This window comes from Pectinophora gossypiella, chromosome 17, assembly GCF_024362695.1.
Source record: "Pectinophora gossypiella chromosome 17, ilPecGoss1.1, whole genome shotgun sequence".
NCBI lineage: Eukaryota > Metazoa > Arthropoda > Insecta > Lepidoptera > Gelechiidae > Pectinophora > Pectinophora gossypiella.
The window spans coordinates 11,471,475-11,484,065 of NC_065420.1; the positions used below are offsets into that span (position 1 = coordinate 11,471,475).

Consider the following 12,591-nt stretch of genomic DNA (forward strand, 5'->3'; position numbering starts at 1 on the left):
GCGGTAAGAACCCGTTATTATGTGTTTTAATCATATTATGTATATTGCTTCTCTTCATTTTGATCAGAATAATAATGGGTGGAAGTTGTAATTGTACCTTGGTGTAATAAAAAGGCTCTTCATTTATACCCAAAAACAATAAAAGATGCATATGTCTGTTATCCATGAAATTAGAACTTTAAACGAAGAAAAAACTTAACAACGCCATCTATCGTGTTTTTGAGGAACCCCTCGTTAGTACTTCACCTACCTACTTAGAAATTCGTTCGTCTCAAGGATTTTCTCGAATTTCAATTTCATTATTTAACCTAGAAAGATGTTTGTGCCAATTACAGAAATTGGTGACCCAATAAAAGCACGTAACACCAATACGCCAGTTAATTTTGACGGCAAAAAAATGGGTAAGAAAGCTTATTGGAGTACTTACTTACTTCAAATATCGAAACATGACATTGTAGTCGTTCCTTCTGATCTTTGTCTTTTGATTGCTTACTTTTTAAATTTGTTTTTCTGTTTTTGAAAAGATTGATTTAGAAAGCACTTACGAAATAAGGAAGTAATTACTGGCAATAATTAGCATTCTGACCTTTGTTTCTGACGGACTGAGTTGAGAATTGTAATTTTGTCTCTTTTATTTTCCATTTCTTTTTGCTTTTTTATTTAAAAGAAAATTAACGCCGGTGATTGAAAAGTTGAGGAGCAACAGTTAGCGTGGTATAGGCAAGTCTTCTTCTATCGTGTGGGTTGTGAGGTGAATTACTAAAATCATCAACACACAAACACACACTCTCTCTCTCTCTCTCTCACACACACACACACACACACACACACGCACACGCACACGCAAACGCACACGCACACTGCAAACTGTAGGTATAAAACTCGCTTAGTACCTTAGCCTTACTACGGCCTCTATGTGAAACTTTGTACCCCTTAAATTAAATAAATAAATTGATTTATTTTATAAAATTGATTTCTACAATTTAGGTTTACAATTTGGGTTTACATAATGATTGCACAAATTAATTGTTAAACCCTGAGTCCCAAACTAAGCTTAAGCCTGTATCTTGGGAATCAATTGAAACCAAGTACTTACATTTATGTGTACTTACTCTTGATTTGTAAACACGATGTACTTAGTTTTACTTAATTACTCTAGCCTAGTTAAATAATAATGTAAATCTAGTTATAGAAGAGCGGAGATTCCTATCACAAGCAAATCGTTGCTTAAATGGAGCCTCCGTGCACCTGATAATGTAAAAATAACAAAGATAAAGAAATAAACATTTTTATATATTTATTTATCAACCCTGATGTGGGTTATTATTCACCCGCCAAAGACCCTGGTTCATGGATGGGTTATGTAACGACGTGCCTTCATCGGCTTACTTTTTGGACAATCAGGTGATCAGCCTGTAATGTCCTAACCAAACTAGAGATCACAAAGTAATTTTTGTGATAATAATATGTTCCCACCGAGATTAAATATCTTTAAAATTGTTAACGAGAAAATCTTACCTAAGACTGTATATTGTTTTGAAACAAAATAAGCTGTCTCAAATCAAATACTAAGTAACACATTTCCATTTTCTCGAATTGTTACACGATATTATACATCTAAATTTAATTATAAATGCCTCCTAGACCCTATGGTAATTTAATGAGATTCTCTAGAACATAGACTTAAATAATCTGAAAAATATCTGGATGAGCCTACAAATCATAGTAATAGTATTTTTTAACGTGACTTATTTTTTTTCCATCCATAGGGAAGGCCCGTGCCCCAGCAGTGGGGACGTTAATGGGCTGGTGATGATGATGATGATATTTAGATAGGTATACCAACAGTACACATATTGTAAAGTTATAAAATGCAAGTCTTTAATTAGTTTTTGTATATGTGTTCCAATTACAGGTAAACACTGCGTTCACAATTACAACAACAAAACGTATACATATATCTACTTATTTTAGATTGCCGCATATGGCAATTACTACTTGGCTGGAATATTAGAACATACATACTAAACTCAAGCCTATTTCCCACCGGGGTAAGCAGAGACTATGGAATTCCATTTGGTTCGATCCTGGTACACTTCTCTTGCTTCCTCCACATTCATCAATCGTTTCATACACGCACGCTGGTTCAGAGAAGATCGTAGGTACTAAACCTGTTCTAAAGACATCTCCAATTTGGTCAATGTACGTCCTTCTAGGTCTTCCTCTGCCAGCCATACCATCAACCTTCGCTTTATATACCGCTTTCGTAATCCTATTATCCTTCATCCGCTCTACGTATCCAAACAAACTTAACATTCCCTTCTCAATCATAGTCACTATACTTATCTAAACATAAATAACAAACAACAAACCTTTATACGGTAAAAAACTGTTCATTTCTCATTGTATGGCGAGGAAAACGAAAACGAAATGTTCTTGCTTCGATATAGACTTCATGACGACAGCTAAGCAAACAAATAACGCAGGAAAACGTACCAAATCGAATTTTAATGAACTACAGAACCTTAAAAAGAGAAACTGGTGAGTTCATCGATTATCAGAAATATTCAGAAGGAATCGATACCTAAGTCTTAACTTACTGAATAAAACTTGTTTTATTTTAGTTACTTAGAAGCATCGAATTCTTTGTGAATCCAAGTCTTAAAGTAAAGATCATAGGCGGAAAGAATAGAAATATATATTCCCTTTATAATTTTTTACAACCCTCTTTAATTATTTTTTTTCAGAAATCTCCTTTTCCTTGCATTGGGATTAACGTCATTCTAATCCATTTCGATTACTAGTGGCTCTACCATACTAACTACTAACTATACTAACCCTCCGCGCTCCCCATTTGTCCAGCCAAAGAGGGACTTTCCAGGTTACCTTCCTCAAAAACAATCCAGATGGCGCTGTACAGATTTGCCTTCGTTTAACCTTCTAATTTCACGGATAACAGACATAATTACTCAATAAGATTAGAATTCGCACTAACCAGCTACGCTTTCGTCAGAGACCACTCCTATCATTGCAGCCTGCAACTACAAACTACTGTAGTAACACTTTTATAATTAGAGCATGTAATAGTTTCAACAAGGCGTCTACTGATCTTGACATAGACCTTTTCTGCACTAGCATTGCATCCGTAAAGAGATTGTTAACCCAGAGCCATTTTAATAGGTTAGGCTTATAGTGTTTGATAGAATTAGTTGAACTGTTTTACTTCAGATGTTATTGTATCTTAAACTGTACTTACACGTTTATTAATTCGTTTCTTCTAGTTATTTGTTAATGCTGCTGTTATCGGACTTATCCCGTTTACAAACGGTTTACGTTTTTTAGTATGTACGTAGTTAACTGTTTAGACTCATATATGTGGAAATTTTTTGTTGGCATGTAGCTTCTTAGAGTTGTGTATATTTTGTGTAATTTTGCTGTAAATTTCCCTAAAAATAAATAAATAAATAAATAAATAATAATATGCATCTTTTATCTTTGTTTTGGGGTATAAATGATGACCCTTTTTATTACTTTCGGGTACAATTAGATTTTCTCATTTTTATTCTGATCAAAATAAAAACAAGCATTTTAAGTAGCAACACAATTCTATACGTATCTGATCCAAATATCAAGCAACAATTATTTTTATAATAATAATAAATAATAAATTCATTTATTCCAGATTAACATATGCATATCTAATTAATTAAATTAATACAATTAGCATTCAAAATTATGATTATCAATCTTCAATTCTTTATATATGCCTCTGCCGTTACGTTATATTTTTGTATAATTATAATAATAATAATAAAAATCTTTTTATTTTATCGCGTTAAATCTGAACAACGTCATCTTTATTTTTTTCGGCAAACGTAGCCTGGTAAGTCTCACATTATCTATTTGATACAATCTAAAGAAGTTGAAATCAACTACTTACTTCTAGGAAAATTTGGTTGGTTTGTAAATTAAGCTGATACATGGATTTATATCCAACCAAAGGGTTATATGAATACCATGGACAGTTATTTATAGTTGAGATATTTCTAAATAAGTAGATAAGCACTATGAATATTGAATATAGTTTTAGTTGAATAATAAATAAGTTCTAAATAGAATGTAAACAGACTACAAAAGTTATTTTAGCTATAGGTAAGCTAATAAATGGAAATAATGAACCCGATTCCCGCATATACCTCTTATTTGAATTTAAATATATACCTGTCATTGTTTTATCAAAAAGGAAAGGGACGGATTGTAGACAGCTTATTGCAAATTGCAGCTAATTGCAAAATAAATGACCCGGGCGAATTAAATAGGCATCTCTCTGGTATGCAACCCGTTTGACGTTTGATGTCAACTTAATTCTGTCGGATTATTAGGCTGCCTAAAATTGACGTGTATTGTTCAGTATTTTTTTATGTGTGTCGATTACCCGTCTTTTCTTTTTGGCGGATAGGAAAATGTCTTAAAATAAAATTAGATGGTGTCTACAGGATAATACCTACCGACATTGGCCCCGGTTCCTGCAGACACCTCCTAATTTTACTTTAAGTTTATACCTGTCATCTTCTTAGTCGCCGAAAAGGAAAGAGACAGATGACTGACAGTCGTAAATTTTAGGAAGAATCAAAAAGGTGGTATCTCGCTGGTATGCAAACCGTTTGACAACTTAATTTTGTCGGGTTATTGGCCGATGTAAAATGTTTAGACGGTTGTTTGAGATTTCTGCTTAAAATTGACGTGTGTTCCATAAATTTTATGCCTGTCGATTACCCGTCTCTTTCTTTTTCAGCGGATAAGAAAATTACAGGTATAATTTAAAATAAAGTTAGATACCAGCACCAGTACCTAGCTTAATTCCAGAAAAGAAAACCTCACCCTCGTAAACTAGGCGTCTAGTATTTGCTTAGGGATGAGGAGTTTATGCGTCACTGAAGTTATTAGGTATCCTCCAAGGACAACACAACGCTTGCTCATCAGGGGCTCACTCAGCTGTACGTGGAGGGAAGTTTCAACCTACTTATGGCAAAATCTGCTCGACTTCGAGTTCTAGTGGTCATATGCTTTTAGGCACTTACCACAGTTTATCCTTTAGGCGATTCTCACACTGCCCCGCATGATGCAGCGTAGCGCGTGAATGTGTGTTCATCCGTTGATTATAAGTATCTCCGTTTGTATAGAAAACACGCACAGTCTAACACAGAAAATGCGCATGAACGCGCGTACAAGCATCCACGCGCTACGCTGCATCATGCGGGGCAGTGTGAGAATCGCCTTATGGGTAAGCGAATTTTGCACTACTTTTGTCAGTCCGCCAAAATGCAACAAAAGACAATCAACTGAAATTATTACCTCACTTTTATTTTTCGCTTAAAAGTAATTGTTTCGACAACTTCGTTTTTAATTTAAGTTTCTGAACACCCTTTTTACATAATCGTTATTTTTGTGGGCGTATGTATATCTAGTTACTACAATATCTCGCGCGTCTCATGTTCGGATTAGTATCAGTTGTAAACCAACATGGCTTTAGACAAGAGCTTCGTATTTTTATGTTTATTCAGTGTTGTTTATTGCAAAGACTGTGTGATCGACCATAGAACTGAAGATTTCTCTTGGGAAGTTCAGCTTTACAATGACGTGATCAAAAAGTGTATAATGAAAAGCAACCTATTCAAACCGCCGCCTAACAACAGCACGAACCCTTTAAATGTTACTCTCAATTTCATTGTGAGAAACTTTAGATTCCTGTCAAATGAAGAAGTATTCTCCATCTACAATATGGTCTACATACAGTGGGTCGATGAAAGACTGACGTGGGACCCGAAAAAGTACGGAGGAATTGAGAAGATGATAGTATCCAGTATGCGTATTTGGACTCCAGGCTTGCGCCTCTTCAATACTCTAGACGAGAATGAAATTGACTTTCTGTATTGTAAATGTTTTCTCGAATACGATGGAAAAGTGCAATGCATTCCGAGGATGAGGCACGACGCTGCTTGCAGCTCCAAGCTCGGAAAGTGGCCGTATGACACCCAATCATGCACACTTCATTTCGGCAATTGGGAGAAACCTTATACGTCAGTAGTATTTACATTTGCTGGAATATCCATGTTCGGAGCGGAATACGGAGTTGGATGGAATATAATTAACTACAATGTATCTCAAAATCCAAATAAAACAGAACAGATTTCTATAACATTTGATATAGAAAGGCAAGCTCCGGGCCTTGTTGTTACTATTGTAATGCCATGCTTCGTCCTCTGTGTTCTTACATTGACATCATTAGTATTAAAAGTAGATGGTATTCGTCTATCAATGTCTGGTTTATGTTTGTTATTGCATTACTATATTTTGCAGCAAATCGCGGAATTTATTCCGAAGCACAGCGCAGATCCGCCCATGATCCTTTTGTTAGTACGCAGTTCAGCTGTTTTGACTTTTATAACCATTCCATTGACGTGTTTCTTGCAATACTTAATGAATACAGATAAACCATTACCAGCTTGGATAACTAAAGTAAATGATTGTGTTCTTAAAACTAAGTTCAAGTTCATAATATGGCCAAGGTGGGAAGATGACAGCCAATCAATAACGCTTTCAGAAAATTTGACTGAGGGCAAGAAAATTAAAGGAGAGTGGTTGGATTTTGCTAATGTTTTAAATAGTTTATTTATAGTTGTTTTTACAGTAGTTTATGCCTGTTTCTTCTCTGTGTACATGTCTAAGTTGACGCCAATTACATTTACCTATTAGGTAGTCCAAATGTAAATCTAATGTTGAAGGCACTACAACGTTTTATTGTCTTGGTTTACGCAAAGAAGCCGGCAAAAATAATAATATGAAATAAATAATGTAGCTTTACCTCACGCCCTCAGGAGCTCGGTGGCGCAGCGGTAAACGCGCTCGGTCTGCGATTGTTAAAGTTAAGCAACTTTCGCAAAGGCCGGTCATAGGATGGGTGACCACAAAAAAAAAGTTTTCATCTCGAGCTCCTCCGTGCTTCGGAAGGCACGTTAAGCCGTTGGTCCCGGCTGCATCAGCAGTCGTTAATAACCATCAATCCGCACTGGGCCCGCGTGATGGTTTAAGGCCCGATCTCCCTATCCATCCATAGGGAGGGCCCGTGCCCCAGCAGTGGGGACGTTAATGGGCTGATGATGACCTAACGCCACGCTTTCTCTTAAAATATTTTAGTTTAGTTAATAGATATTAAAACAATTCATCTAAAAAAGCAATATTGCAATTTGACAACTGCGCATATAAACGTAAGTGGGCAATTCAAACAAATGTCAAATAGCCATATTGACTTTTTTAGATGAATAGCTTTTATGTGGCCTTTTTAACTCCCCTGTAGTACTGTACTGTATGTGTGTGCACCGGGTGAGAGCCTTCAGCGCTCCCCATTTGTCCGGCCAAGTAGTTAATGCCATCTGCGGCAAATCTACAATAAGTCACGTCAAAAAAAAAATGTATGTGTGTGTGTTTGTGCTGTAGGTTTATGTTTTATTATAAGAATGATTAAAAAGATCGCTGCTTGCTTGTTTTTTGTTATATTTGTATAAGATAATCCTACGTACATCTATAGTAATAATAACTTGTATTTTTTTTGCGGAAGAGTACGTTTAGCGCATTAATTTTTATTCATAATCCACATCTGTTCATCATCATCATCAGCCGTACGACGCCCACTGCTGGGCATAGGCCTCCCCCAAGGATCTCCACGACGATCGGTCCTGCGCTGCCCGCATCCAGCGGCTTCCCGCGACCTTCACCAGGTCGTCGGTCCACCTTGTAGCGGGCCTACCCACTGAGCGTCGTCCGACACGTGGTCGCTATTCTAGGACCTTTCCGCCCCATCGGCCATCGGTTCTCCTCGCTATGTGTCCTGCCCACTGCCACTTCAGCTTTGCAATTCTCCGAGCTATGTCGGTGACTTTAGTTCTCCTGCGTATCTCCTCATTTCTGATTCGATCGAGCAGGGAAATACCGAAATACCACATCTGTTAAGCAATATATTTTATAAATCCACATCACAAAAAGCGTGAAAGTTCTGTGAATTTATTTAACGAAGTAGTACTGTAAGGGCAATCGAGACAGATGAACAAAGATAAACGCCAGAAAATGTTTTGTAATGTCCTAACCAAACTAGGGATCACAATGTGATTTTTGTGATATGTCTCCACCGGGATTCGAACCCAGTACCTCCGGATCGTTAGACCAACGCTCAATAATTGGACCACGGAGTCCGGACGATAATAAAAGTAATCGTAAATGTGCGTAGCTGGAATTTTAAATAAAATAACACATAAAACCGGTAACAAAAAAAAGCAAGAAGACCGCCAGATGATGACCCGGAATGATGGGCAAATATCATCTCCCACTGGGTACCACAGGACGGACCCCGTAGACGTGGTAGACCCCGGAAACGATGGCGCGATGATCTCGACGGTTATCGAAAAGACTGGATAGAGCTCGCACAGAACTGGCATACTTGGAAAGACATGGGGAGGCCTTTACCCAGCAGTGGGATCATACAGGCTAATAATAATAATAATACATAAAACTTTGGACTGTACTCCTAAAATGACATTAATACACATTACATTATTCACATTTTTGAGAATTGGAGTAAAGAGTGCTAAACGCGCCATCTTGCGGTCGAATTAAAAACTAAAAAACTAGTGTTGCTACATTATTTCACGTGAGTGGTCACTTCATGCCTGGTCACTTTAGTATATCTGTCGTGGCCAGTTCAATGAACACAAAACGTTTAACGATATGAGCAACTAAATGCACGATTACTTCATGATATGGCCAAACGTTGGCAATCACAATAGTTACTAATTTTAATATCGTAAAATTAGTAACAATATCCACCGGTAGTGGCACTGGTGTCGATTATATTTAAAACTTGATTGATATTATAATCGATGAATCAATTAATTGTACAATTTTCCATATCGAGTAGGTACATAATTTGGAACCTAAGAAATTAATTGACTATTCGCATTTTAATTACACCACATAGCATGAACACCGCCTACATTAACGATATGGCCAAACGTTGATTGAAATATCATTAAACATTGACGTTTTAATGATATTGTTAACTTAAGTTGGCCATTTCATGTAATGGCCGAACACATCATGAAATGATCAATTCTACGATCTGGCCACGACATATTTAAACCGTTAGCCGTTGAAGAGTAAGGGAGTGGCGTAGATAGTCTGTCTCGTTCGCACGCACCGCACGGGATAAACGACTGACGGTAAGAACGCGATTTTTATATGGGTTTGGTTTTCCACTTTGCTCTCTTTAAACGAATAAAGAAAATCAGTATTTTTTTCGTACCTAATCTAATCCTAGTCAGTACTTAAAAGAGATTAGGTACGAAAATAGGCTTTTAAATTCGCCTAAGAGATTTACTGTATCAAAATAGAACACAAAGCAGTGGGGAGTGTACTTTATTACAATGTCCAACCTCAAGGGCTTCGTGCAAAGACTAGACGGGATCAAAGATAAAACTAAATATGATACAATTTAGACACGTTTCAACTTCAACTAATGCCTCTTCTTCTTATCGTATGGGTTGTGAGGTGGAATACCAGACTCATCAACCCTGGCGTCAGGGTTATGATTGAGCCGCCGAAGGCCCCTGACATGGCTCATGTAACGATTATAAATATATTATATTATATAAGTAATCGTTATAGGACGACCGAGGAGGCTGTCGTTAACAGTAACATGTCAATCGAAACATTTTATTCAATTACACTAGATTGCTTCGTTTGCAACTTGGTTGATACTCCTAATGAACCGCCGAAGGCCCCTTACATCTCATGTCTATATTGTAGCGTGAACTACACTTATAATGAGGCGATAGAAATGATAAGATAGACGGGGACTCCGTGGTCTAACAGCCTCCGTGGTTTAGTGGTTAGAGCGTTAGGCTCACGATCTGGAGGTCCGGGTTCGATTCCCGATGGAGACATTGTCGAAATCAAATTGTGAGACTGTCCTATGTTTGGTAAGGACTTTACAGGCTTGAATCACCAGATTGTCTGAAAAAATAAGTTGATTCCGTGCTTTGGAGGGCACGTTAAGCCCCGGTGGGTCCCGGCTATTTGCCGTAAAAATACCTCCACCAACCCGCAGTGGAGCAGCGTGGTGGAGTATACTCCATACCCCCTCCGGTTGATTGAGGGGAGGCCTGTGCCCAGCAGTGGGACGTATATAGGTTATTTATGTTATGTAGACGGGGACGGAGGAAAGAAAACAACCGAATCAGCCGAGTGGCTTGTTGGCACTAATTTATTAAATGCATTAACAATATGAAATTGCACATAAGCGTGTTCTAAAATCGTGTACTTCGCCGTACAATATATTTAGTGAATAGTAACTTCAAAAAAACTTGAAGAGGCTGCTCTAGTAAACCTTAATGTTATAAGTTTCCATTACAAGGCAAATCTGTTATTGTAACTGTCTGAGTCGCGTCCCTTTGAACTCGCGACATTTAGAGGTGACCTTATAGCAGGGATTACAAACCTTTTCAAATGTTATTATTGTATTATATATCCACCAACCCGCACAGTGAAGCAGTGTAGTGAATTCTGCGCCAAATCCCCTCCGGTTAAGGGGAGGGCTGCTCTGGGACGAACGTAGGCTATTAAATTTACCTCGCCCCCTATTACTTGGAACTTATCAATCAAACAATCAATAACTTTATTTCAGACCACATTGTGTCCATAATTGTTAGTAACAGTATAAAAACTTATATACATACTATGTTAGTGGCAAAAAACAAATCAAATCAAAACAAAATTAAAATTGAATTTAAATTATAAAATAAAATACAATAAAATAACCTCACCTCCGCATGTGTAATTACACCCAATGACGCAGCATCGGTGAGTCACACCGGCCTGCAAACACATTCAGAAGGCTACTGGTGCTAGCGCGAAGCCGAAAAAGAAGGGAGGCGCACAGTTTTCTCATAATAGCGTAGAAGTCATCCGTGTACGCCTCCGCGAACATCCCGGACGCACTGCAACACCACGGTAGCCGCAACAGGTTCCTGAATGCGTTATTATATTGCACACGCAGCTCGCTGTATCTCCGCTGCGTGTAGCTGGCCCATAAGGCGCACGACACACATACACATTATACATGCCTGGCGAGGAGTCAGGGTACTATATACACCTCTGGATGACCTCTAGGTATATAGATAATTGAAATCACGTGGTGTACAGGGTTTGTGCCCGGTTGATCCCAGTAGGCTTGTCCATTACTTGGAACTTGGCCAGGAGTGGGTATACAGGGTGTTAGTGACATCATAACGAATACTGAGAGGGATGATTCAGACCATGATTCTGAGTTAATATCAAGTGGAATTTTCCGTCGGAAAATTTACTAGATATCACCTACCTACTTGTATGGCTACCTGTATGCACTTTTATGGGTTGTAAGTGACATCGTAACAAATACTGAGAGGGACGATTCAGTTCATCATTCTGAGTTAATATCAAGTGAATTTTTCTATCGCAAAAGTATAGAATTGAGAATAAGTGAAAAAAAAAACAATAATTTTGCGTTGGAAAATTTCATTTGTTATTAACTCAGAATCATGGTCTGAATCATCCCTCAAAGTTTTCGTTACGATGTCACTAACAGCCTGTATACCTCGCTCAGTACACCCACACAGCGAGATGTTATGAAAAAGAACCTCTTAATATAATGCCCTGGTATCTACGCCACAAGAAGATAAAAGTTGGTGAGTACTTACTTACTATAACTTGGTTACTCCTACATTTCAGTACTAGAAAACTCTTCTTTAAGTAGAATTGTTTGTGTAGTCAAAGGAAAAATTTTTCCGCTTCTCAAAGTTCATTCGTCCTTGAAAATATTGTGTTAACAAATAATATATTAAAAAAGGAAAATCTTTTAAATTTGGAATGGTCTGAGCTTTTTGTCTTGACGCGTTGACGTGGAAAGAATTAGCTCAAATATCAGTTAAATGTTTAATTCTCACCTCCAAGATGTACGTGCGTAGTAGGTAATAAGTAATAAGATGAAAATCTTCTTCTATCATGTGGGTTGTGAGGTGGAGTACCAACCTCATCAACCCTGATGTCAGGTTTACTATTGAGCCGCCAAAGGTCCCTAACATGGTTCATGTAACGACTACATACTTACATCAGTAAGTTGTAACCGGGACCAACGGCTTAACGTGCCTTCCGAAGCAGGGATCTTCTTACTTTCGGACAATCAGGTGATCAGCCTGTAATCAACCAAACTAGGGACCACAAAGTATTTTTTGTGATATGTTCCCACCGGGAATCGAACCCAGGACCTCCGGATCGTGAGCTCAACTCTCAATAATTGGACCACGGAGGTACCAAGTGTTGATGCCAGTTGTTTCCTGGTGACGTGTGGTCCTGCTCAGCCCGATAAGTATTACGGGCGCGTGTTGTGTCTAGTCTGTATATAAATGGAATCGAATACGCCAAAAGCTTTTCACGAATTCGCATCGGATTACAGATGGAAAGATGTTTCAGCAAAGTTTGTCAATACATTGATAGCTCTTTCTC

At 37.9% G+C, this 12,591-nt stretch overlaps 2 protein-coding genes across 2 annotated transcripts in view; both read left to right on the forward strand.

Annotated features, from left to right (window-relative positions):
* The window catches only part of LOC126374188 (adipokinetic hormone/corazonin-related peptide receptor variant I), a 108,196-nt gene that overhangs the window by 42,365 nt on the left and 53,240 nt on the right, over positions 1 to 12,591 (forward strand). The window lies entirely within an intron of this gene.
* LOC126374187 (neuronal acetylcholine receptor subunit beta-2-like) lies at positions 5,475 to 7,534 on the forward strand. Its single transcript, XM_050020683.1, has one exon. It carries the CDS (start codon positions 5,524 to 5,526, stop codon positions 6,754 to 6,756), a length of 1,233 nt encoding a protein of 410 aa, XP_049876640.1. The 5' UTR covers positions 5,475 to 5,523; the 3' UTR covers positions 6,757 to 7,534.

Coding starts and splice junctions, on each gene's coding strand:
- LOC126374187 (XM_050020683.1), top strand. CDS start 5,524: ATGGCTTTAGACAAGAGCTTCGTATTTTTATGTTTATTCAGTGTTGTT.